At 44.5% G+C, this 27,117-nt stretch overlaps 1 protein-coding gene across 2 annotated transcripts in view; it reads right to left on the bottom strand.

The window, feature by feature from the left end:
• Positions 1–26,369, bottom strand: part of RALY (RALY heterogeneous nuclear ribonucleoprotein) — a 53,481-nt gene extending 27,112 nt beyond the window's left edge. Inside the window, exons 1-2 of one of the 2 annotated variants that reach the window (XM_040981620.1) lie at positions 24,540–26,369; positions 11,813–11,851 (exon numbers count right to left, since the gene is read on the bottom strand). In XM_040981620.1, the coding sequence (XP_040837554.1) occupies positions 11,813–11,851; positions 24,540–24,692 (192 nt within the window). In that variant the 5' untranslated portion in view covers positions 24,693–26,369. The remainder of the gene's footprint in view (positions 1–11,812; positions 11,852–24,539) is intronic. The other variant, XM_040981619.1, reaches the window with a different exon arrangement.
• Positions 26,370–27,117: the final 748 nt, after the last annotated feature.

Below are 27,117 nucleotides of genomic sequence, written 5' to 3' on the forward strand. Positions count from 1 at the left end.
GTACTATATTACTACAGAACACACAGCTAGCTTCTGAAGGACCGTCCACGCTGGCAGGACCTCTGAGACACTCACAGAAGGAAGCTCACCAAAGCAGCCTGGAGAAGACCTTGGGGTTGCTCAGGACCACCACTCTAATGATAAAGCTAGAATTTTAGAATCACTCAGCCTTCCTGCTCTCTATAGCATATCAGGACTATTTACTCTGCATCACCTCTGGACTGGTAAAGACAAAGTGCTTCATTTCAATCATCCACAAACACTTTTTATACCATCTGTGTGCTAAGATTCTATGAAATATTTCAGTTAGTACTGAGAGATTAGAAAAGTCCTCAAGTCTGAAGGCTGAGTAGACATACGCTTGGCAAAGAGGTAGAGGGCTGTGAGGAACCAGCACACACGGAGCCCAGAAATGTTCCTCCACGAGTGGCAAGGTGGACCCACTAGCATGGGATGAGTGAGGAAAAGACGCGAGGTTAAAGTCATGTTGATTAGGCTTGGGGTCACTTTCTCCACGATAATAAAGAATGCTGGACCTGGAATCAGGAATCTTTGTTGTAGATGTGTTTGTACTACCAGTGTTAGTCATCATTCTGATAACATGTATTTAATATCTTTGGGGTACGGGTTACTGAATATGGGGATGCAAAAATGTGTGCAGAGTCTCCTCCTCAAATATCTGTCAGTTTAAAGAAGCAAACAAACTTTATAAACAACCCCTATAATCAATGGACATCTACCTGGAGCTGTCCCATGTCGCTCTTGAGTTGGTCAGAAGATGGAAAGACAACTTTGTAACAACTGGTTTGGCATTTTTTTTAGTTATAAACTACTTTTCACACCATTAATCCACTGAATTAGAAAAATTATCTCCAGTTTAAAAACAAGGAAACTAAGAATCAGAGCTTGTTCATGGTTTCACAGATTTTTTTAAAAAAGATTTTTTCATTTTACTTAAAAGCCAGAGTTGTAGAGAGAGAAGGAGATACAAATCTTCTACCCACTGTTTCACTCCCCAGGTGGCCACAATGGCCAGGGCTGAGTCAGGTGTCCCTTCTGAGTCCCCCATCTAGATGTCAGGGGCCCAAGCATTTGGGCCATTATCTGCTGCCCCTCCCAGGCCAACAGCAGCAAGGAGGATCAGAAGCAGGAAGCAGTGTAACACGCACAAAAGGTTCTGGTATTGCAGGCAATGGCTTCACCTACTATGCTACAATGCCAGCCCTGATCTTCACACATTTTTTAAAGATCTTATTTTTACTGGAAAGGCAGATTTATAAAGAGAAGAAAAGAGAAAGATCTTCTGTCCACTGGTTCACTCCCCATGTGACCACAATGGCCAGAGCTGAACCGATCCAAAAGCCAGGAGCTTCCTCTGGGTCTCCAATGGGGATGCAGGGTGTCCCAAGGCCTTGGGCCGTCCTCAATGCTTTCCTAGGCTCCGTTTTGCACATTTTATGTTTGCACAATGAGTATCAGTTAAAGTTTCTTCCCACTCCAATAACCTAAAATTCCGTGATTTTATGGCAAAGAATTCTATACAAAAATGTACACACACACACACACACACACACACACAAAAAGCCTCCTCTTATCCTATTGCTAAAACTACATCGCCAGAAGCTGTCTCATCAGAAGTCCCTAGTGTGAATGCGTGTGGTGAGGAGGGCAGAGAACAAGAAGTAACTGCCCCTTTATCAAGTGAAGACTGGGTGGGCTCCAACCAGAGCCTCTCAGGGAGGACTCAAACCTCACAGGAGTTACCAAGATGAAGGTTGTAGACTCCAGCCCCTGGCTCAGCCACAGAAAGGCAGATCTTCCTTCAGTTTTGCCTATAGAACGACCTCTGGAGGTAAAAATCATTTTCAAGTCAAGATTGAGTACAGACTATAGGACTTGCTCAGAGTTTTACTGCACAACTCCTACTTACGGGACATCTCCTCTCCAGCAAGGATCCTACAGAAGCCTCATCAAGCCTGTGACATACAGACCCCTTTCTCCCCTTCCCTGTCCTTCAGAGCTGCAAACACATGCAGAGGTATGCATTTGAAATACTTTATTAAACTTTAAAAATGATATGGGCTTTTCACTAAGGATTCTGCTCCACAATAAAGACAGAAGCATGGCCTCTCATTTGCTGTTTCAATTTCTGAACTCCACACCTGGGTTACAGAGAAGTTGGTCTGTGGAGGGCAGAGTGGCAACTTGGGAAAAGTAACAACCTAAAGACAAGAAGATAGTCCCCCCAGCAAACACAGGCTGCCAAAGGCCTATTCTTGAACCCTAATGAACATGTTACCCTCCTCAAAGGCCTTGGCAAGAGGCCAGGGAGGCAGGCATGGCACTCAGGAGGAAGCTCTTTACAGGGTAGGAAGAATGTGAGTTCAAACCCCAGTTCTTCCACAGCCTGGATGTGTGACCCCAGTGAATGCATGTACATTACTGGGTCTCAGCGTTCCCCACTGGAGCTATTAATAGCTCTATGAGTTACAAGGATTAAGGGAGACAGTCTATTTAAAGTACTGACTACAATATCTGGCACACAATACATGTTACTTCAACCTGAGACAGAAAAGCAAACTAGCAAATGAAGATTGAAATCACTTGGCAGGCAGGGAAAACCTGGAAACAAACCCCAGGGAACAGCTGACCATGGCAATGGGCTGATTTGGAGACTCTGTTGTGCCATTCTGAGAGTGTCTGGATCCTGTATGAGCCAAAGTAGATCAAACCTGAGTGCTTATAGAGCATCTGTGTCTAAATCAAGTACGGGCTGTGTTACTGACACCTGCCACACCTGACATCTTGCTGGCAGATGTTAAGAAAGCTGGCATGCTTTCAGCTTCTCTTTATCACTACCTGCACATGGGTACAACCGACCTTGACATAGAGACTAGATCCTGAGCAGCCTTGAACCCGAGCAGGTGGCTTCACCTCTTCAGCCTCAGTTTTTCACTCTGTCATACAAATCATTCTCAGTGTGGCCACTCTATTATTGCTCTCCCTTCTTTCAGATACCACAGTCCAGAAAAGTGAAGCTAGTACTGAAAGGTATCTGAATTCACAGTCTGCTGCCAAAGGCTTTCTACTTTGCTGCACACTCTCAATACTGAATGAGAAGACCTGATCAGACGGGCCAAGGCATTTCTGGAATCAAAAATTGGACTTTCAAGAACATCCTATATACTCTAGGCCTACACAAAGCCTGTTTTGTTGAACAGCCTTCTCTCATAAATGAAATCCTCAACACCAAGCAAAAGTTGGGATACAAACACAACTTGAGAGCCCAAACAGTGCAGAAAGTGAGTAGGCACAGCTGCTTCTTGCATTTATTTATTTATTTTAAAGATGTATGCATTTCTATTGGAAAGGTAGATTTACAGAGAAGGAGAAGCAGAGAGAAAGAACTGGTTGGTTTCCATCTATTGATTCACTCCCCAGATGGCTCCAACAACCAGAACTGAGCTGATCCCAAACCAGGAGCTTCTTCTGAGTCTCCCACTTGGGTACAGCGTCCCAAAGCTTTGGGTCACCCTCCGCTGCTTTCCTAGAAGTGGAGCAGCCAGGACACAAACTGGCACCCTTGTGGGGTGCCACCACTTATAGGTGGAAGATTAGCCAATTGAGCCATTGTGCCAGCTCTGGGACAGCTGCTTCTTACACAAGTTGCTCTGGCAGCTTTCCTTCAGATTCCCCACCCCACAAAATAATTGTCCAGAAATGATTATACAGGAAGACAAAGGGCCTCCTAATTTTCTAACCTGCCAATTTCTCTTTGGTCAGATGTTTATCCCCAAAACTTGAAGCGTAATGATAACTGTTAGTGCTCCTGGACCTTTTCAGACTCCCTCCCAAGTCCCTGTTGCTGGAATTACCAACATTAATAACTGTATTTTTATAGAGCCTAATACACTTTATATAGCACTTAATTAAGATATGCTTTTATCAAAGTAGAATGGGTAGAAATTATTATTCCCTATTTATACATGAAGATACCAGTGGCCACAAGTAAATGCCCAGCAAACGCAGGAATTATTCAGAACTGTTCCTAACTCAATGTTACATACGGATTTAAAGTCATTTCTTTAGTGGAATCACATCATCTACTTAAAAGTTGCTGTCGTAACAGGCAACAGAGAGGTTCAGCCAAGCTCCCAATAGCATCCTGAATTCTCTGAGTGGGCACCTGTATCGGGCAAAACGTTCCTCAGAAGTCTGCGGAGGTTTGGCTCACCTTGTGTCACCCGACTTCCCTCTACACCATGCAAATAAACTCCTATTTGAACATCATAAGCCTGACTATGCTCAGCCAGGGCAAGCAGGCTTGAGGCTGCCCAGTGCTCTGAGTCTAGCTGTAGTCCTCTCTGCTAAAACAAGCACACTGTAAACCATTTGCTTCCCCTACTATTTCTGAATTAGGCCTACTGAGGCTTTGGCTACTTCTCCAAAGATTACTACAACAGAAAGAGCAAGCTGACAGCCTAATGGTCTAGTTGAGCCTGAACATTTTGTTTTGTGCTGCGCGGTGACTCAATGTTCAATCCCCATAGCAGGTACCTGTCCTAACATCTCACAGCTGAGTGCCTAGGCACAAGTCCTGGCTTTGCTCCCAGTTCTAGCTTCCTGCTAACATGAGCCTTGGAGCCAGCGAGTGGTGAGTCTCTGCCATCCAAGGGAGAGACCTCTAAGCAGTCCAGTTCCTGGTTTCAGCCTGGCCCACCTTCAGCTGTTGTTAGCACTTGGGAAGTGAACTAGCAGGTGGGTCTCTTTGTAGCTCTCTTCCTGCCACTCGAATTATTTAAAAACTTAATAACCTCACTGTAAGGAACTAGAAAACATAAAGCTAAGTCCAAAGCAAGCAAAAGTTAGGAAATAGATTAATACAAGAATAAACAAAAAAGGAAAACAATGAAACCAAAAGTTGGTTCTTTGAAAAGAGCAACAAATTTTTAAATCTTTAGCAACACTAAGAAAATCAGACACAAATTAACCAAACTCAAGAATGAAAAGGAGATATCCGTACTGATACTAAAGGAAATGACAAGGATTATAAGTAAATACTATGACTTTCAGTTAACAAATGAGACAACTTGGACAACATGGCCAAATTCCTAGAAAGACGAATGAATGCAATAAAAAATGACTCAGAAATAGGAAACTTGAGTAGATTTATCATGTAACAAAAATAAATAAATAAAATAAAATAAAAAGCAAGTGAATACTACAAAAACTTTAAACAAAGCAAGCTTGGGCCCACATGCCTTCTCTGGTGAATTCTACCAAATATCTAAAGAAACAGCAGGACTTCTTCAGAGCTTTCCCAGAAAATGAAAGAACACTCATCTTTCGAGGCCACTATTACTCTAATACCAAAACCCAGACAAAAGGAAATCCCAAGACAACTACGGATCAATACACAGCAAATCAAATCCAATATACTGCAACTGAATGGGATTTAATTCTAGGAAGGTGAGGTTGGTTTAATACCGGAAAGTCAGTTAATGTAATGCCATGTTAGTAGAATAAAGGATAAAACTCATAGAATCAGCAAAATCGAACCCACACACAATAAAACCTCTCAAAACCAGGAAAAGAAGGGAACTTCCTCAGCCTGGTAAAAAAAAATCATCCACAAACAGAAAAATCCTACAGCTAATAACCATACTTAACTAACTCTAGGAATAAGGTAAGATTCCCACCTTTCAACAATTCTATTCAACATAAGAGGTCATAGCTGGTATAACTGGGCAGAGATTATTTTCCAAAAAGGTATACCAGCTTACATCATTTCTCCACTAAGAACTCCAATGGGTCCTATCTGACCCAGAATAAAGCCCCATGGGACCTGGTCCCTGTTTGCCCTTTAATTTCTCTATACTCTACTCCCACTCCTGGCTCATTTTACCTGTAGAAGCACAGAAAGCACACACCTGTTTCAGAGCCTACACATGTGCTCACCTCTAGGCCTGTAACTGTCTGCGCTCAGATCTACTTGCAGATCACCACCTCAGTCCCTGCACATTCCTCAACACATTTTTTTCCCCTCAGAGGCCTTCAGTGACAACCCAATTTCTCACTATCCCTTTATCCTGTGTTTTCTTCAGATTTACTCACTTATCTGCTTTCTTAACACTAGGACATAAACTACAGGAAGCAATTTTATTCACTATAATGTCTCAAACACTGGAAATTGTGGCTGGTATATGGCAGACACTCAATAACTATTCACTGAATGAATAATGAATGAATAGCTTCAAAAAGAAAAATTTATATAGGAGAGTAAATTAAAAAAGAAGACTACCAGCCTAAGAGGCTGAGAAGGATCAGTAGTTTTTCTGGGTCACGGGAAGAGTCAATGAGGGCCAACCGCTTAGTTCTCTGGAACCCCCCTGGCAAAAAAAATCCCACCCAGCTTCCCAACCTCAATCCAGTTCTCCAGGACCGACTCATGCTGGCCAGGTGTTCAAAGAAATTCTGTCTGGCTCAAGGGGACCTATAGCACAGTGAATTTCCCATGTGCTGGTTCTCCCCTCTGCCACCACCCCCCGGCTTTTTTTTTTTTAATCATCTATGGTCTTCTAAATTTCCCCATTCACACAGCCTTACTCCATCATCCCATCCTCACCACTCATGACCACATTTTTGCAGGATTAAGGTACAAGTTTCCTTCAAGCTAACCAATGAGTTTAAGTCACAGTAGAGATTAAAGTTGAGGGCTGTGAAATGTTTAAAAAGCTTTTGGGAGAACAGGCATAAACGTCAGGCCCCAAGAGACTCCCGATCAGACAGCAACTGGCATAAGCTAAGAAAAAGCCTACTTGGTGTTATTCACTGACCATGATGCTAGACCTCCTTGTAGCAGTTACCAAAAAAGCAATTTCAACCCTCTTTGCAGTCTTATAAGGTTCCCTGTGCTAATCTTTTAGACATGGATTACAATGACCTGTAATTTATCTGTATTAAGAGTCAAAATAATATCCAAACTAAATGTCCAGTCAAAGCTCGCCCAGTGTTTGTCTATTTGCCCCCACTCACCAGGGCTGAGTTTACTTCTTCCTTTGGGTTACCAGAATCTCCAACAGTTGCCTCTGGGAAATGGGCTCACCTATAACAGAGAGAAGCTGTCAGGGATCTTACTCAGAATTGGGCAGTATAGAAATAAACTTTGTCCTATTAACAGATAGGTTATTAAGTATACTGTTTTAAGTAATGCTTAAGTTTTGCAAAGAAAAATTAAGTACTACTGTCAACCTCTTGGTTCAGAACCACATTATCTCTTGCCCGTCCTATTGTAACATTCCTTCAAATCCATCAGCATCATTAAGGACAGATTGTTGTAGTGGTCCCTCCCCTGGTCTTACTTGCCTCTTGCACCTTCCGTGAAACACCCCTTGCTCGTAGCTTTGTTTGAACATGCCTACACCATGGGTGAGTAGCGCCACCATAGCAAAGGCCTCTTCGTGTGTTCTACAGAGTCCTTCCTATTGTCTTCAGATAACAAAAGCCTAGTACTAAACTGTTCTGATTCTGAGCCTCCGAGTGCTGCAAGATTCCTCCTGCCAATACACATATTTTGTGTAACTCAATATAATAATAAGTCAGGATGAGTGAGACAGGCGACTTTCAACTAGGTCTCTAACAGCTCTTCCTGTCAGCCCAAAAACAATCAATATATACAGGAGTCGTCCATCTACTCAGTCTAAAAATATACCCTAGGACAACCTTTTTTTTTCTTTTTTGTCTCCCCGCAAAAGCAGGAGCTGAACCAATCCAAGGTCAGGAGCCGAGAGCTTCTTCTGGGTCTCCCAAGCAAGTGTTGGGTCTCAAGGCTTTGGGCCACCCTCCACTGCTTTGCTAGGACAAAGAGGGGTGGGAGAGCAAAGATTCTCCTGTCTTGAACGAGAGACGATCTGGATTTTCTCCTGATTCCCGTTTCTTGATAATGCACTGTCGGAGCAGCTGACGGCTCACATAACTGGGTGACTCACAAGGAGACTCACACGGAATGCCCAGCTCCTAGCTTTGGCCTGGCCCAGCCCTTTGCAGAAATGCACTAGTAGATGGGAATACTCTCTGTCAGTCCCTCTTTCTCTTTGCCTCTCAATTAAAATACAAAAACAAAAATAAGTCCCTGATTCTGGCGTTGCTGCATGCAGAGCTCTGAGGGAGGCGCTGTGGAGGAACACAGGGATGGATTCAGAATATTCTTATTCTCAGCTTCCTTGAAGTTCGTGGTAGGACTATATCTACTTCCCGCAAAGGACAACTAAGACCACGAGACAGTATCTAACAAGGTCCTGTTAGAACTCTCGAGATCCTACAAACTCCACACTCTCTGGGTTTGATCTGTACACGATAGCATCTCTTACTAAGTAAGCAAAAGAACAATGGGTTCAGAGAAAACTGATGGGCCTGATGCAATAGCCTAGTAGTTAAAGCCTTGCCTTGCATGCACCAGGATCCCATGTGGGCACCAGCTTGTGCCAGCTGCTCAACTTTCCATCCACCTCCCAAAGACTTGGGACCCTGATCTCATGTGGGAGACCTGGAAGAAGCTCCTGGACTGGATCAGCTCAGCTCCAGCCGTTGTGGCCACTTAGGGAGTAAACCAGCGGATGGAAGATCTTTCTCTGTTTCTCCTTCTGTATATATATCTGCCTTTCCAATAAAAATAAATAAATTCTTTTTTAAAAAAAGTCAGAAAACCTAAAGACTAGTTCCAACTCTGACACTGATTCACTATATAACCCTGAATAAATCACTTCACCTTCCAGGATCTTTGTTTCTGAATCAAGCAAGACTGAGAAAAAAATGCTTAAATCCATGATTAGCTTAACAGGAAGCAGTAAAGAAGGCGAGAGGGAATGACCTCTAAAAAATGGCAGGGGCTGCCTTTCCAGTGGTGCCTTCTCTCTACAGAAAAGGACTCCTACAAAGGATTTCCTCCAGCAAAGAGAGACAGAGACGGAAGGTGGGGAAGAGAAGGAGAGGGAGTGAGAGCAAGGAGGGAGAGAGGGAAGAAAGGAGGGAGGAAGGAAACAAACGGTGGGCTGGGGAGAGCTGTGTGGCAGCGAGCCGAGCTGCTTGGGACTCCGGCTTCCCCCATGGAGTGCCTGGGATCAGGCTCAGTTCACTTCAGGTCCAGCTGGATCTGTCAGGCAGCACATGGTAGCCCAAAGTGCTTGGATTCCTGCCATGGTCCGATACTCCTAGCTACGGCCTGGTCCAGCCCGGAACCAGATATCGTGAACATTTGTAAAACTCCAGTGAATCCGCTGATGGGAGCTCTTCCTCCCTCCCGTTGTCATGTCGCCTTTCAAATAAATACATTTTTGTAAGTAGGCTGTACAACCTTTTCAGTGAAAGGAATCTGTCCTAAGTGAAAGAACAGGGAAGAGCTGTGGTAGACACATCATCACTGTGTGCCTCCATCAGGACTGTCGGGCACCAACTGAGGCTAGAAAGAGCTCCAAAATTACACGGGCACAAATCCCAACAGTGCCAAGCAGAGAGGAACTAGGAACTATTGTAAGTCACACACTGATCAGTGAAAATAGCAGAAAGGCAGAATTGACCAACTTAGCTCTGGCTCTAGAATCAGAAACACCAGTGTTTGAATCCCAGCTCTCACCACCAGCTCTCATTAGCTTCAGCAAGGTCCTTATCCTCTGTCTTGACTTCCTACATTTCCTTAAAAACTCCCTTCTGGGGCCCGGAGTGGTAGCCTAATGGCCTGAAGTCCTTGCCTTGAACATGCTGGGATCCCATATGGGCACCGGTTCTAATCCTGGCAGCCTTGCTTCCCATCCAGCTCCCTGCTCGTAGCCTGGGAAAGCAGCTGACGGCAGCCCAAAGCCTTGGGACCCTGCACCTGCAAGGGAGATCCAGAAGAGGCTCTGGGCTTCTGGCTTCAGATCGGTGCAGCTCTGGCCATTGTGACCACTTGGGGAGTGAATCAACAAATGAAAGATCTTCCTCTCTGTCTCTCCTTCTCTCTGTATATCTGACTTTCCAATAAATGTAAAATAAACCTTAAAAAGAGAAGAAAAAAAAAAAAAGAATTGGGACTACACTCTCCTGTTTTATACTTGGTTTTGTATGCCAGGAGCAAAGATGGGCAGAGCTGAGATCCAAGTCCACTGTATCAAGCACTGCCAGGATGCTATCACCCTGCTGTTAAATCAACAGCATAAACACCAAGAGGGGGGCTTCCATCAAAATGGCTGTCACACCCTGAAGGTTGAGAGGTTACTAAGCTAACAGACAAGAAGTCAGAAGAGGTGCCTGCACTGAATTGAAACACTTGATCAAAACACCTTACAGGAAATATAATTATGTGGACAATTTTTAATTATTATTATTTGATATAGTCAGAATTGCTCTATCCAATGGTGCACTCTTCAAATGCCCCAAAGCCAGAAGTGGGCCAGGCTGAAGTACTTCTACATGCGTGGCAGGAAGTACTGGAGCCACCACCTCCCAGGATGCAGGCTGTCAGCGAGCGGACATTGGAGCCCAGGCACTGTGGCACACCCCCTTTGCGAGACACAGTATGTACTGTGTCCTGTGTGCACATATTCTTTATTTCGAGAAGCACTTTTACTACAGCCCAGATGATCCAAGTTAGTCTAGAGATGTGATTCTCCCCTTGGGTTAAAAAATTTGGGGGCATTCCATCTGAAAAATAACAGATCAACGTTGTAGAAGAATATGGAAATCAGGAACCTATGACAAGAGAAACAAAGATTTCAGACAAAAGAAATCATTTCCTACATGCGTAAAACACATAAAAAGAAAAAGCGTCTCCCTATAGTCACTGCTCTTTAGCCTCAACAGTCTCCAGAGCCCGCAAGAAGGCTGCTTGAAAGGAGACACCTTGTGGGTGATAAATCTGGGTTCTGTAAGGTCTCTGGGGTGGCAACCAAAACAGGAGCCACAGGAGATAAAACAGCATAACAGCTCGGGGCTCTCCCAGGCAGGACTGACTCACCAGCGGGCTTCACTAGAACTCACTTCTGCTACAGTCAGCACTCAGCTCTCTAATGCCACATGCAGTAACACACAGCACACGCCTGCCAACAGATTTACTAGCTCAATCCGGCTGTCCCTGACCTCTCGGCCATGATCTTACAGTGAGGCCCTCCTTTTCCTGGCCCGCACCAAACACCTTGGTCTTGTAATCCCATCAGATTTTTCCCACTCACAAGGATAAGTGATCTTGTCTCTTATGACTACAGTAATAAACCAAGTGGATATTTTGCTGTAGGGGTTAAAAAGATGACCCCATAGCAATAAAAAGGCAATCAAGTCACAAAACGGCTTAGTAAAACTTTCTCCTGTTCCTTAAAAAAGACCAGCACATCTCAGAAGGTAGCCTTGGAGAGCAGCTGTTTACAAACAGGACAGAACAGGACAGGACGGGAGCCTAATCCATGTCCATGTATATGATAACACAATGTATGTCACGCCTGGAGGAGGGTCCACAGAATACCACACACACACAAGACAACAATTCTTGCATCTGCATTTTTTGGGCAGCTAACGGTATTCCTCCTTTCTCAGCTGAAGCCATCTCCAATCTTCCCCTCCTCTTTCCTTAGAACCCAGCAGGAATTATCAAGGGAGGCACAAGTAATTACTGTTTTCTTTTCTCCATGCTAATGAGACAGTTGCATGGTTCCCCTCCCCCATCCAAACTGCAAGTGAGAATCTAAGGCTTTAGAAAGGGTAAACAAAACGCTTAAGCCAAGCAGAGACTCTATGGAAGATGACTTTCCGACTCTAGTGAGACCAGAACTAGAAAGAGCCTTACCGTTTTACAGAAATGGAGCTCCAGAGCAGGCAGTAGAATCTACAAAATGAAGACACACATCAGTGGCAGGGCCAGAATCAGTTTCCTTACTCCCAGCTCAGCATTTCCAACATCATCCAGAGCTCCCACAGTACAGAATTGGAGGTATCCTCAATGCAGAGGCAGAAATTGCAACTTGTAAGTTCACAAACCAGTTCTTTGAACTCCCTCCCTCCCTCCCTCCTTTCTTTCTTTCTTTCTTTTAAAAGAACATGGTGGGGCTCCACTTCCCTTCCAGCTCCCTGCTTGTGGCCTGGGAAAGCAGCTGACAATGGCCCAAAGCTTTGGGACCCTGCACCCCTGTGGGAGACCTGGAAGAAGTTCCTGGATCCTGGCTTCGGATCAGCGCAGCTCCAGCCATTGTGACCACTTGGGGAGTGAATCATCGGACGGAAGATCTTCCTCTCCGTCTCTCCTCCTCTCTGTATATCTGACTTTGTAGTAAAAATAAATAAATCTTTAAAAACAAAACAGATACTGTCTATGTGGGTGCTGGTCTGAGCCCCCGCTGCTCCATTTGCAACTCAGCTCCCTGTTAATGCACCTGGTAAAGCAGCAGAGGATGACCCCCATCTTTGCGCGCCTCTGCCAGGTGGGAGACCAGGAAAAAGCTCCTGGCTCCCGGCTTTAAATATACATTTAAAAAATACTTATTTATTTCTATTGGAAAGGCAGATTTACAAAGGAGAAAGATCTTCCATGTGCTGGTTCCCTCCCCAAATGATTGCAAAGGCCAGAACTGAGCTGATCTGATCCAGAGCCAGAAGCTTCTTCCAGGTCTCCCATGCAAGTGTAGGTCCCAAAGCTTTGGGCCATCCTCTACTACCTTCCTAGGCCACAAGATGGAAATGGAGCAGTTGGGACATGAACTGACACTCATGTAGGATACTGGCACTTCTAAGAGGAGAATTAGCCAATTGAGCCATAGTGCCGGGCCCCTAGTTTTAAATTTTCATTTAGAGAGAAACAAAAAGAAAAACAGCTTTCTGTGGATGTAGACTCAGCTCAAGAACACAGTTCTTGGGCAAAAGAACCTGAAACACAATGCCAACTTTACCTCAATATCAACATCACATGTGATTTTAATTTGATTGGGTGAAAAGAACAACCCGTGGATTTTAGTTGAGATTCATCTAAAACACTAGATACAATGGTGAACTGTGGAGTCAACCTAAGACTGGCTCCTGTTAGTCTTCAAAGTCTAAGGTTTTGTCTAGCCTATTCTACATTTCGGGAAGGATCGAGAAATTCAAATGCAGCTCTCAAAACTAATTCTCACGCTAGGCAGGAATGATTTAAAACAGTCATAGCCCTAATCCCATCCTTTATTCATAAGGCCCAGCAACTCCCGTTCCTGTACCACACCGTGGGGCTTTCACGGCACCCTAGGATCTGGTCAGTACAGAGTAGGCCTCACCTTCTACAGAGCACAAATCCCAAAGCTCTCCTGTACAAATGGGGCCCAGGCCTATGTAACAGCATCTGGCTTTGTCATCTGCTTAAGACATCAAGGCCCTTCTAGAACGCTATCTGGGTTTAAGGAATATTTTGCAAACTCTATTAAACTAGATTGTCACCTCCTCTCCCCGCCCTGCCCTTCCCATCCTCCACCACCCCCAGCAATACCACACCTCCTTCAGCTTCCACAGTCATACTCTGGTATAAACACATCCACTGCCAATTCCTAGAACCCTATCAATAAAAATACCAAGTGAGATACCTACTCTGTTCCCAGTTAAAAAGCACTTTCACAGTCCCTATCTGGTCTAGCAATTAAGATGCTGGTTAGACATCCACATCCTCTACTGGGGTACCTGAATTTAACTCCTAGCTACGGCTCCTGATTCCAGCTTTCTGCTCCTGTAGATCCTGGGAGGCAGCAGGTTGGTGCCCCAAGCACTTGGATGGAACTCGGCCTCCAGACTTCAGTCCAGCCCAGCCCCAGCTGTCTCACGCACGTGGGGAGTGAGCCAGCAGTCCTCTCTCATTCACCTCACTGTTTTTCAAATAAAATAAATTAAGCAAAACAAAAACAAAACCATTGCTCACTCATCCTCCTCATCAAGCTGATCCAACTCTTCCACTAGAGGGCCCTCACACATACAAAGCGCAGGGAAAGAGCTGTGTCCCAGAATCACATGGCTTTGTCTTCTGTTTTACTCATCCTATTCACCTCAACTGGGAAGTTAACTGGCCCAAGGGCACACAGATAATAAAAGCAAATCAAGACTTGCCTACAAATCAAATAACTTTCAATGACCATGATGGTTTCCAATAAATTTGACCTTTACAAAGTTCTGAGAGATGGGTAAGACAGCTGTTCTTCACTAAATCACGTTGTCACTTCTGAAGTCTCACTTGACACCTCCAATCCATCTTAGAACCTTCTCGTTCAGAGGTCAGCTAACTTTTGTACAGGGTCAGTGAGTCGGTATTTTAGGTTTTGTGGGCCATGGTTATCTCTGCACTATTCAACTCTGCCACTCCAGTAGAGAAGCAATCACCAATAATAAAGTACGGCTGTGTTCCAGTCAAACTCCAGAGGGACAGTGGTTGGATTCAGAGCACAGGCCAGTCTGCTCATATCTATTCCAACAATCTACATGTCTAGTGACTGAGCGGACTTCTGGGGTGAGTAGGTGAAAATACTGGACCTTTGAGTCCAGCAGAAACCATGAGATAACGCCCACCATCAGATGCTTTCGTATGCTTCAAGGGCCTGCTCTCACCCAGCTACTCCAGCCGATCATGTATTTGGCTTTTTTTTTTTTTCCTTGCCATTCCTCCTTGCTTCTGACCTCCAATCATATCCTTAACATCAGGTCTAAACTGGCCTCACATCCAGATTTAGCCCTTGACCAGCAATGTTTTAATAACCACAAATGCTTGGTTCCCCAAAGCAGGGTTGTCAGTGACAGAAAACATCAGAGCCTGAACCCAACTGATGAGAAACTCAAAGGTATGTATTAAGAGTCATCAGGAATACCATGTTGAAATACAAAGGAACCTCTACAGAGATTGGAATCTTGGAAAAGCCTGCAGCCCCAAAGTACTGCTTACTTTCACTTGGAAAATCTGGAGGGCCAGAGACTATAAATGCCTATGAAGAAAACAAAACGAACACACAAAAGAATCTTTCCCCAAACCCAGAACGGAACTACATTCCATCTGGGTGAGCTTGTCACAGGCACAAGGTACTTTGCATATCTGCCATTCCAGAATTATGGCTGTCAAGTTTTAATTAGGGTAATTAGAGTTAAAAATGTAATTTCATTTCAGGGGTATTCTGAACAGATCCCATTAATTTCTTTAAAAAAAAAAAAAAAACAGGAAGGAGGGGCAGACTGCATGTAGCAAACAGGATTTTGCCACCAGGAAAGCCGAGCCACTTGACCCGCACCCAGAGGACAAAGGCTAAAAGCCCTTCAGCTTTCCTCCCTTCTCCCCTGGGGCTCCGGAAGTAAGTTTCAGTCAGCACCTGCTGCTCCCCAGGACCACCATCCAAAAGCTGCTGCTTCAGCCCTTAAGCCAGCAAAGGGCTAGTGCTGCAGAGTCCATCCAAGTTGCTACATGGTACAGACTGCCAACACGGCTACTTTTTTTCAAGAGTTCCTGAAAGTAGCTTTATGTTTCTGTTTGTGCTAGGTCCCCGGCTCTGAGCAGCTAGCTTCCTTGCCTCTTTTTCTTCAAACCACAAAGTTACACCCCCAGGGAAGCCCAACTTTCATGTCTCTGTAATCCAGAGTCCTCTTATTACAGCACACATGTTATACTATTGTTCACATCCTTATCTATAACCTGGAAGTCAGCCAGGAATCCTTTCTTTGTACTAGCAAGAGTTGACACAGGGCAGAGACACTCACCAAACATTTGCTGAATGGCTGCTAAACATTTTAGGCCCTCAGGTACTCCGAGCACTACCCAATCATGAATCCCTTCCCCCTCTGCGCATAAAGCCAGTTCTGAAACCTGAGTCTGCACTCCATGCAGAAGAAAAGCCCTCCCACTGATCCCAAATGATGATTGATCTCTCCCATTAGAGCCTGTTCATTCCTTAAGGACTGTGGAAAAATGAGAAAGCAAAAGCAAATAGAGCATCTCTTCCCAGCTCCTAACCCCCATTCACCTCACTACCAGTCTTAAAGAAAATCTCCAGTTTCTGAAAGGCTCCAGGGAAAGGGCCTGAACCCCAGTTAAGTATGTTAAGAGGCAAAAAGGAAGACTGGTAGAACACAATTTGGCAGCTTGGAACTGGTGTTGTAAATGTTGTAGAGTGTAGTACAATAGAGAACACACAAAGTTACTTCCCTGGGACTTTTCTCAGCTTCAGTTTCCAACTATTTTAGAAGTCATTAGAATAAACAAACACACAAAGTGTTGGGACCCAGCATTTAACCCTTAGAATGTATTAGTGATTCCCCACCCCCCCCGCCGTGTGCCTAGCTAACATCATATCATGTGTGAGCTTATAAAGGTTGAAGAAACAAGTTAACCATCCCGCCATTTGCTCAGGGCAACCCTGCTCGATGGTCCCAGGGAGAAGGACTACACCAGAAGACCTGTTGACAAGCGTAACCAGATCCATTTCATGGTAATCAAATTCTCCCAAGCTAGCAGCAGTCCTCCAACACCTCCAAGGCTCCAGAGGTCCCACTGATCCACTTCTTTGTTGCTGCTGCAGCTGACAGAAGTGCAGGCGTAGGTTACATCTGTTGGGCTCTGGCCAAACGTCCCAGCAGACAGAAAAAGAACCCAAATTTCTCATAAAAAATACCACACAGGAGGGGGGCTGACACCATGAGTAGCAGACTAAGCCTCCCACATGAGCACCAGTGAAGTTCCTGCTGCCTTACTTTTGATCCAGCTCCCTACTAACGTGATTGGGAAAGCAGTGGAAAATAGCCCAAGTGTTGGGACCCAGAATCCAATGTGGATACCATGGGAGAATAGGAAGAAGCTTCAGACATTTGGTTTCAGATCAGCCCAACTCTTGTCACTGTGGCCATTTGGGAAGTGAACAGGCAGATGAAGATTTAGCTTTCCTTCTCTAGCTGTAAATTAAGTCTTAAACAAAAAGAAAAAAAAAAGCAAACACAAAAGAATAAATAGGGGATAGCTTCTTAAATCAGTGGTTTAAACCACCATTTATGACACTGTTAGATGATGGCCACTGACCGCCCGCCTGCTGGTGGAATAATATCAGCAAGTTGTTCATAGTTGAGATGGAAGCTTTATTGGAAAATCCGCTCCTGGGCCCCCTTTGCACAGAGAAGGAAGAGGGAAGCGAAAAGGGCGTCTGAGGTACATGTGGAGGAGTTTTATACTCCTCTAGACACGTGGGAAGGCAAAGGGGCTGTCTGTGCCCCAACTATGCAAGGAATGTCCATTCAGGTGTGCCATTGGTCAACTGGAATTCTGCCAGGTAGGTGATGTAACTGGCTCCTGTGGCCCCTCCTCCTGTTCCACAATGCCCTGGGCAGCCATCAGACACAAGCACTACAATAGTGGAACACTGGTTTCAGTCCCAGATGCTCTGCTTCTCATCCAGGTCCCTGCTAACAGATCTGTGAACGTGCAACATGGTCCAACTGACTGGGCCCCAGACACCCAGATGGAGTTTCAGGCTCTGGGCTTTGGGTTGGCCCAATGCTGCTCAATGCAGGCATTTGGGGAGTGAACCAAAAGATACAAGATGGACCTCTGTCACTTTGCCTTTCAAATACAAAAATTTGAATAAAATAAAGCAATCTTAAAATTTAAAGATAATAAAAAAATTAAAAAAATAACAGGACATTTTAGAATCCAAAAGCTTCTTAATAAGCACAGTTGTTGTTACATTACAATTGAGAAAGTTGAGGTTCAGAAGATACTGTTCAGGGTTGGTGTGATGGCTCAATCCACTAATCTTCTGCCTGCCAGCGCCCACATCCTTTACAGGTGTGGCCAGTTCATGTCTCAGCTGCTCCACTTCTGGTCCAGCTCCCTGCTTATGGCCTAAGAAAGCAGCCCACAATGCATTGGGACTCTGTACCCACATGAGAGATTTGGAGGAGGCTCCTAGCTCCTGGCTTCATACCAGCACAGCTCTAGTTGCCGCAGCTATTTGGTGAGTAAACCAGCAGATGGAGCAGTAAATGGAGGATCCTGCTCTGTCTATCCGTAAATCTACCTTTCCAATATGAAAAAACTAACAATAATAAAGATACTTGTCTAAGATGGTGCAGCAAGATAACACATTGTTTTAAAATTCTAGCTTTCTTCTATAAATACATAAGTATTTTTCAATCTGACTACACAGCACAAAACCTCAAGGAACTTGTTCAAAATTCCAGTTTCCAGGGCTTGGCATTGTGGCCTAGTAGCTAAAGTCCTCGCCTAGAATGCTACGGGATCCCATATAGGCTCTGGTTCTAATCCTGGCAGCCTCGCATCCCTTCCAGCTCCCTGATTGTAGCCTGGGAAAGCAGGCCAGGACAGTCCAAAGCCTTAGGACCCTGCACCCATGTGGGAAACTTGGAAAAGCTCCTGGCTCCTGGCTTTGAATTGGCGCAGCACCAGCCATTGCAGTCACTTGGGGAATGAATCATCAGATGAAGATCTTTCTCTCTGTCCTTCCTCCTCTCTTTATATCTGACTTTGCAATTTAAAAAAAAAAAATCATCTTTTAAAAAAATTCCAGTTTCCAGAACTCACCCAAGATTCTGATTTGGAACATATCCAGTGACTCTGGTTTTATTTTATACTTGATTTTAGCCAAAAGCCCAAGAAGCAATTTGGTTTTAATTTACTGTGTTTGATCATCCTCCCAAGAGACAAATACTGAAATCATGGGATCCAGTTTGCATCAAGGTTGAAATTTACCCTGGGTCACAACAATGCCAATTAGAAGCAACCGATCATTGTTTGATCCAACATTCTCCCACCCCACCATAAGAGGGCTATTCTAGGAGTCTGACCACAAAGAATCTGTCCTAAAGGGTTCAGACTTCCTAAGTCTACTAATTTTTTTTTAAGATTTATTTAAATTTTATTGGAAAGGCAGCTATACAGAGAGGAAAGGAGATAGAGAGGAAGATCTTCCATCCATTGATTCGCTCCCCAAGTGGTCATAATGGCCGGAGCTGAGCCATCCAAAGCCAGGAGCCCAGAGCCTCTTCCAGGTCTCCCATGTGTGAGCAGGGTCCCAAGGCTTTGGGCCGTCCTCAACTGTTTTCCCAGGCCACAAACAGGGAGCTGGATGGAAAGTGGAACTGCCGGGATTAGAACCTTCACCCATACGGTATACCCATCCTGGTATATGCAAGGTGAGCACTTTAGCCACTAGGCTACCAACCCAAGGGAAGGGGGAACTTTTTTAGTTTAGGAGTTATTTATTTAGTTGAAATGCAGAGTTTAAAGAGGAAGGGAAGAAAGAGAAATGACTAGAGACAGAAACAGAGAGGGATCTTTCACCCACTGGTTCACTCCCCAAATGACATCATCAGAAAGGTGGGCCATCTGAAGCCAGGTGCCAGGAACTTCTTTCCAGGAGTCTCCATGTCATACAAAGGCCCAAGAACTTCAGCCAACCTGCACTGCCTTCCTAAGCACTTTAGCAGAGCTAGGCTGGAGTGGAGCAGCTGGGACTCAAACATGCATTGATACAAAATGCTGGCTCTGCAGATGGCATCTTTTAAAGGAAAAAAAAATTTATCTAGTTTATTGGAAAGGCAGATTTACAGAGAGAAGGAAAGACAGAAGTATCTTCCATCTGCTAGTTCATTCCCCAAGTGGCCACAATGGTCAGAGCTGAGTTGATCCGAAGCCAGGAGCTTCTTCTGGGTCTCCCACGAAGGTGCAGGGTCCCAAGGCTTTGGACCATCTTCTGCTGCTTTCTCAGGACACAAGCAGGGAACTAGAAGAGAAATGGAGCATTCGGGATACAAATCAGCACTCACATGGGATCTCAGTGCGTATAAGGTGAGTATTTCACTATTCAGCCATCATCCCATGTCCACAGACGGATAAAGTACTTCACAGGTGTGGAGGAGTATGTAAGTGCCACTGAGTGTGTGGGATCTGATCGTTTGGGCAGAGATGCCAGTGGAAGCACAGGTATTTGTGGACGGAGGATTTATGTATATATGTAAGGGAGTATAAAGTATAGGCAGTCTGTCCGACAGGCTTGTTCAAATCTATGTGTACACACAACGCCAGGTATTTGGGTAGAAAACATCACAACTGAGCATGTAAGAGAGTAAATACAGACATATAAGAGGAGAGAAAAAGACTTGAAAGCTTATCGGAGATCACACCTCCAGGTCTGAAAGAGAAGAAAAATGACACAGTTGTGCATCTGCGCATGTGCCGGAAGTCCTGTAAGAGAAGAGGTGTGTGTATGTGTGGCCCACACACCTGTTTGCATGAGAAAACACATCCAAGAGCCTGGATGACTCATCCAGCCTTGGGTTTGCCTGAAGGCTCTTACCACTCAAGGGTAGGCCTGACTGCAGAAATTTCTCATTAAAACTGACATTCTGACAACCACCGAAAAATAAAATGATAATGACACCCTCAGCATTGTAGGAGGTTAAAAAAAAGTCAATGCCAATAAAACCCAAGACACAGATGAGAAGCAATTATGCCACGATTACTTCTCAGCTTCACAAGTGTTATTTGGAGTTAAATATTGTACAGCTGATTCACATCTCCACCCTAAAACCTGGAATGCCTGTTACCTGGGAAGAGGGCAAGAAAGCATGCAGGAAAGCAAAGGCAGTGTTTTTGTTGCTGTTTTTTCAGATCAGGAAGGGAAACCATTGAGAAGAAACCACATATAAAAAGGCAAGAGGATAACAGAAGGAAAGGAGAAGAGACGGAAGGAAGAGGTGGAACAGGTAGAAAAGGGGTAGAAAAAGAAAAGCTAGCCCAGACTGCATGCACACTCCCACAGGAATTCCGGGATGAGGGAGGAACCAGCAGGTAGGGCCTGACCTTTGTACTTCCTTGTTACTTTCACTGAAAACATTCCCTCCATGGGCCAATGTTCTTTCCAACATTTCTGTCAAACTTGAACCAATTCTGAATCTTCAAGGACACATTCAAATTCCACCAGCCTCTAGAAGCTTCCAAGACTTCTTCCAGAGAGAAGTTCTCTCTCAAGAACTCCTGCAAACTCTCAAGAATGCAGTCATCATTTCACCTGCAGCACTCTGCGTTCAACTTCAGACGGAGGCTATTGGAATACCTAATTCTGTCATTCATTCTGCAAGCATTATTCTGCCAGATTTATTACAGAGACACAAAGAAAAACAGAAGTAAACAGTACACTGTACCCTGAACAGAGGATGAGTGCGACATATACAATAGATTTATTTATGTATGTATTTATTTTTAGTGGAAAAGCAGGTCAGATTTATGTAGAGAAGGAGAGAAAGATCTTGCATCCACTGGTTCACTCCCCAAATGGCTGCAAAGCCGGAGCTCAGCCAATCAGAAGCCAGGAGCTTCAACTGAGTCTCCCATATGGGTGCAGGGTCCCAAGGCTTTGGACCATCCTCCTTTTTTCCCAAGCCAGAAGCAGGGAGCTGGATGGGAAGTAAAGCAGCAGGGATACAAACTGATACCCATATGGGATCCTGGCACTTGCAAGGTGAGAATTTAGCCATTGAGCCATTGCACTGGGCCTGACATAGTACTACAGTGTAACTACAGAAGCAGAAGCCAATTGTACAAAGGATGGGGATTAAATCTGCTTAGGTAGCAATTGAGGGAAGTGTCACTAAACAGGTGGCACCAGAAGTAGTATAAAAAGACACAAATGAGAGGCAGTACCATGGTGTAGGAGGTCAAGCCTCCACCTAAAGCACCAGCATCCCATAGGAGTGCTGGGTTCAAAACCCAGATGCTCCACTTCCCAGGCAGCTCCCTACTAATTTGTCTGGGAAAGCAGCAGAGGACGGCACCCTCACGGAAGAGTCAGATGAAGTTCAAAGCTCCAGGCTCCTGGCTTCAGACAAGACCAGCTCCAGCTATTGCAGCCATCGGGGAGTAAACCAGTAGATAGGAAGATCTCTCTCTCCATCTCCTTCTCTCTGTGTTAACTGTCTTTCAAATTAAAATAATCATTATTTAAAAAAAAAAAGATAAATAGAAGCCTGTCAAACAGAGGCAGCAGGGAGGTGAAAGGGTTTTCTACTTAGAGGAAAAAATGAAAATAAAATCATGATAAATTAGCCATGCAAGGACCCTTCTATTGAGATGAAGCACAGGGGCACAATGAATGTTAAATATATTGTTACTGACAAAACACCAGACTTCAGATTCTACCCTTTACAACTTATGGTGATACTAGACAAGAGGGGCAGTTTAAAGATTTAATCTTTAAAGTAGGGAAATCCTGTTGAATTCCAGGCTCTGCCTACTGCAGTGATCTTACCAACATTTCACAAGCAGAAGGACAATTGTGAAGGGAGGTAAAAAAAAGGATACAGCAGCAAAAGGGCCATGCAGAAATGTAAGGTGGTAGGGTCAGAAAGGAACGCGGGAGGGTGGGCATTTAACCTGATGTCTAAGTCACCAATTAGGACACCCTTTTTCTATATCACAGTGCCTGGGATTCAAGTCTTGTCTCCCCATTCCAACTTCCTGTGAATGCAGACTCTGGCCCTGTGATAGCTCAAGTAACTGGGTTCCTGCCATCTATTTAGGAGATGACCTGGACCGAGTTCCTGACTTTGACCCAGCCCGAGCCATTGTAAGCATTTGGAAAATGAAAAAGCACATGTCTGCCTCTCAAAAGAATGAAAATCAAAAGGAGGGAGGCAAAGGGAACAAAATAGAACAAAAGAGTCAGAAAAATTAATCTGTCTCAGTAACTGAGGCTCCCTATTGCTGAGCTAGCCTCTATGTTTTTCTAGGTATAAAAGGAAAATGGCCAGCACTGTGGCTCAACAAGCTAATTCTCCACCTTCAAGTACCAGCATCCCATATGGGTGCCAGTTCATGCCCTGGCTGCTCCAATTCCCATGCAGCTCACTGCTTATGGCCTGGGAAAGCAACAAAGGATGGTCCAGCTCCTTGGGACCTTGCACACACACGGGAGACCTAGAGGCGGCTCCTGGTTCCTGGTTTCAGATCAGTTCAGCTTGGGCCATTGCAACCATTTGGGGAGTGAAGCAGAGGATGGATCATCTCTGTCTCCTCTTCGTAAATGTCTTTCAAATCCAAATAATTTTTTAAAAAGAAAAATAAATAAGGTCACTCTCATGCTATGGCCAGTGATAGAAATACTCTGTACCAAGAAGAGTCTGGCACCTTCCCAAATGCTCCCTCAATCCCTCCTCTTCCCGGGATGACAGGATTTCACCAGAAAGCCTACTGAGCCAAGTCCGCCAGCCATCAGCTCCACCAGGGCCCATGTCCTAACAGTATGTAAAGCAGAAACATCAACACAAGGCCTAGTGTTGGAAATGGGCCTGCCTGGGACCTGCGACTGCTCAGGGTCCTAGAGGCAAGTGCCCACTGCTCTGGACCTTAATTTCATCTGCAAAACAAGGGAACAAAATGAGAAACACTGAGCTGTCCTGGAAGATCATAGGACAATGTTCAGCGTGGAAACCTGTCCTACCAAGTACCTTCATACTTTCCACGCTGAGCTAAAGCCAAGAAACCAGGCTCCAAAAAGAGAGAACCAACCCTGACCCAACAATCTGGCTCCATCTAAAATCCAGTTCCTGCCCAGACATGTAATAATGTATTTCTAACTCCTCTTTATAAAATGTCAGGGATTTGGCAACACTAGCCTCTTTGGGGTAGAGGTCAGTCAGTCAGTTATATTCTCATAATTTATTTGATGCATTCTCATCTCAAAAATTCATACTAACTTTTTATCTGCTCTATCATGTGATTGTGATTCACCAATTATAATACTTAACTAATCCAGCCCTGCCCCAACCCCACCAATCTTAGTATACAATTTAACTTCTTTTTTAAGAGACTGATGGAAATCCCCACCACAGTTAGGGCTGAGCCAGGTTAATAAACTAGGAGCCAGGATCTCAATCCAGATCTCCTACAGGACTGACAGGGACCCAGTTACCTGTTACCACCTGTGGCTTCCCACAGTGATCACTAATGGGAATCTAGAACCCAGGTAGGGCCAGGACTCAAACCCAGCACCCCAATATGGAGGGTGGGTGTCCCAACCAATGACTTAATCTCTAGGTGAAACACCCAGCCCAAATCTGAGTATGCTGACACTTCAGAGACAAGTTTTTTCCAGTCTCATATCATCCCACATGCAGCAATTTGTCCCAGTTTGAGAAGCGCTAACTTTATTAATTCACTCAAAAACCACTTAACTCCTATGGCAAGCACTGGAAAACATTCATCAACAAAACAGATGTGATTCTTGACTTCATGAAACACATACAGCCCAGCAGACACAATGGGAGGCAACAGACACTGAGGATGTTGAGTTTATTGCACAATCCACCAACTCCTTAGGCAAGTTGCTTGCCCTCTCTGGACCTCTTTTCCCATCTACAAAGGAAAAGGCTTAATTAGCCAATTGATTCTGAAAAGTCCTTTTTGCTCAAGACTTTACTAGCATCACAACAATTTGATACCAATATCCTTTTTGAGTTCCTAGCACATATAGCTTCTTCTTATTCTCTGGGAAATAACAATCAGTTGTCATGGAAATTACCATGGTGCTCCACACACGAGATGACCATGTCAGAGTAATTACAGGAAGTCGAAGCAGGCAGGCACTGAGAAAAGTATCAGACTTAGAAATCCATCTACTTTCAACCCACAGGAATTGTTGCTTACTGCAGTTGGTCTGAGGGGAAGGGAGCATAGCAGGTCTTAATTTATAAGTCTAAAAGTTTTGCTTTTAATTAGATGTTATTTCTTTAGCTAAAGATGAAAGCACTTTCCCACAGCTTGCAAATATTAGGAGCTGCAAAAAAAAAAAGTCAATCTGACAAAGACAAGGCCCATTAAACATTTACTAGTTTGTTGTCCTTGTGAAGTCTTAAGACAGGCCAGGAGATAGACACAGTAGTAAAACAGGCACAGCTTCCTAATAAAGTGAAGGTAATACAGTTAATTCTAGCAGAATGACCAGCATCATAGCTGGGTGAAGTCCCTTTACTATTGCAGCTGAGTTGGCTAGAGTCAAGTAGGCAATTGGCATGAACTTTAATAAACTTCAGAACAAAAATGCTCTGCCAATAATAAAGTACTAGAGTGGCGCAGTGGTTAAGCTGCCAGTGAGACACTAGTATCCTGTATCAAGGTGTCTAGGTTTGAATCCCCAGTCTGGTACTATTCCAGCTTGCCGTTAGTGCATACCTTGGGAGGCAGCAGGTGATCGCCCAAGCAGCGGGTTCCCGCCACCCACACGGAGAGCTGGACTGTTTCCAGCTCCTGAACATTTGGAGTGTAAACATAGAACAGCACTCTGTCTGATCATCTCTCTCAAAAAAATTGTTTTAAAAACTCTAAGATCAATATGGGAAAGGGTTTAAAAAATAAAAAGGAAGTAAAATGGAGAGACATGAAGAATATAGCATAAAGAATTCCACCAAATGGGCAGCTACTCCAAAGGACTTGCCCTCAGATCACAGCTCTATGGCTTCTTGCCTCAGAGTTCCCAAAAAGCCAGACCGAGCCAATATCCAAGGAATCATAACGCGGGGAGGCCTGGCAGGGAACTTAGAGTGAAGCTTCCACACAACAGCTGGGGCTTATCCTACTCCTGAGATGAAGCAAACTGCTCATGATCCTTTGTCTTCCAGGCACCTTCATTGCACACATACTGGGGTTGTCGCCCCTGAGACAGTTCTGATCTCCCCAGGCTGGGTTCCAAAATAGGAGATACTGCACACCCAACAAAATAAATGCACAAACCAGACAACCCAACCAGATATGCCAATCTGCAGCCTCTGACTTAGGGGGTGAGATTCTCTTGGGACTGGCACCGTGGCACAGCTAAGCTGCAGCCTGCAACACGAGCATCCCATAGGAGCATCGGTTCAGGTCCCGCACTGCTCTACTTCTGTCTCCGCTGACAAACACCCCAGGGCCTGCCACGGGATCAGGAGTGACGACCATGAAACATAAAAGTGCTGCTCTCTGGGAGCAGGCAGGGCAACCTCTTTATTCCCAACTAGATAATGTAAGGTACATTTTCTAATATTTGCTGACAGAACAAAGAGGAAAGGCTCCAGGACATGATCAATGCTCATACCAGCCTTCAAAGTGATTTGGCAAAACTACAGAAAACAAACACCCAGCTAGGGTCCACCCGCAGGATAAAAGCTGACAAAGAAATGGCAATTTTTCCCTGAGCAGAAACACAAGCAATGGAGGAGCTTTGAGAGAACAGGCAGGCTCTCTTTGTTTTGGTGTCCCTCTTACTCCCCGCCCATTCTAATAGCAGACAAACTTTCAACATTCTTCAAGCATGAATGTTTGTTGAATTATTTTTTTTCCCTAAAATGATGTCATTATAGGCAAAGAGGTCGTTCTCAGCTTATATGTGGTTTAAACACAAACTGGCTTTACAACTGTGATGACCTTTTCCACCTGTTCCACCAAACATCACCAAAGAACACCCTTCCTTCTCTGCTCATTAGCACATACACGGACACTATTGTATCTCTCATCAAGTTGTGCCGGTGCACAGCATGTCCTCTTTCTCTGCAGCCTTTCTGTGGCAGGACAAGGAGAGGTAGGGTAGAAAGCGTATCATCCAGGGGTTGATTCTGGGGATCTGGGAAATACAGCATAGACACAGAACTATTGGCATTCCATTGTTTATAAGCACAGCCAGAGAAATGAGATCAGAAATTGGTCCTGGACAACATATGGTCACCGAAAAGACCCACCCAACACACATATTCCATAAATTTCACTGGGCACCACACCCCTCCACAGACACACACAGGATACAATCTCTCCCTCTGAACTTCCCAAACACCCCTTTCATGGCTATCTGAGAGTTCATATCATAGTTCTTTAACTTCACATCTATAACTGACTTCAAATGAAAAAGATAATTTCAAGTGCTGACAAGGAGATGGAGCAACAGGAATTCTCTCACATATTGCTGATGACAATGACCTGTTTGAAAACTGGCAGTAACTACGAACATTGGACATATGACTACTTCATGACTCGAGTATGAAAAGGTGTAAGGCCCTTTCCACTTGCACTAATAGAACAAGTATTATTTGCCCCAAAGAACATCTGTAATCTAGTCTACACAATTTTGGTAG

The sequence above is a fragment of the Ochotona curzoniae genome, unplaced genomic scaffold (assembly GCF_017591425.1).
Source record: "Ochotona curzoniae isolate NIBS_2020 unplaced genomic scaffold, NIBS_Ocur_1.0 contig_3520, whole genome shotgun sequence".
NCBI lineage: Eukaryota > Metazoa > Chordata > Mammalia > Lagomorpha > Ochotonidae > Ochotona > Ochotona curzoniae.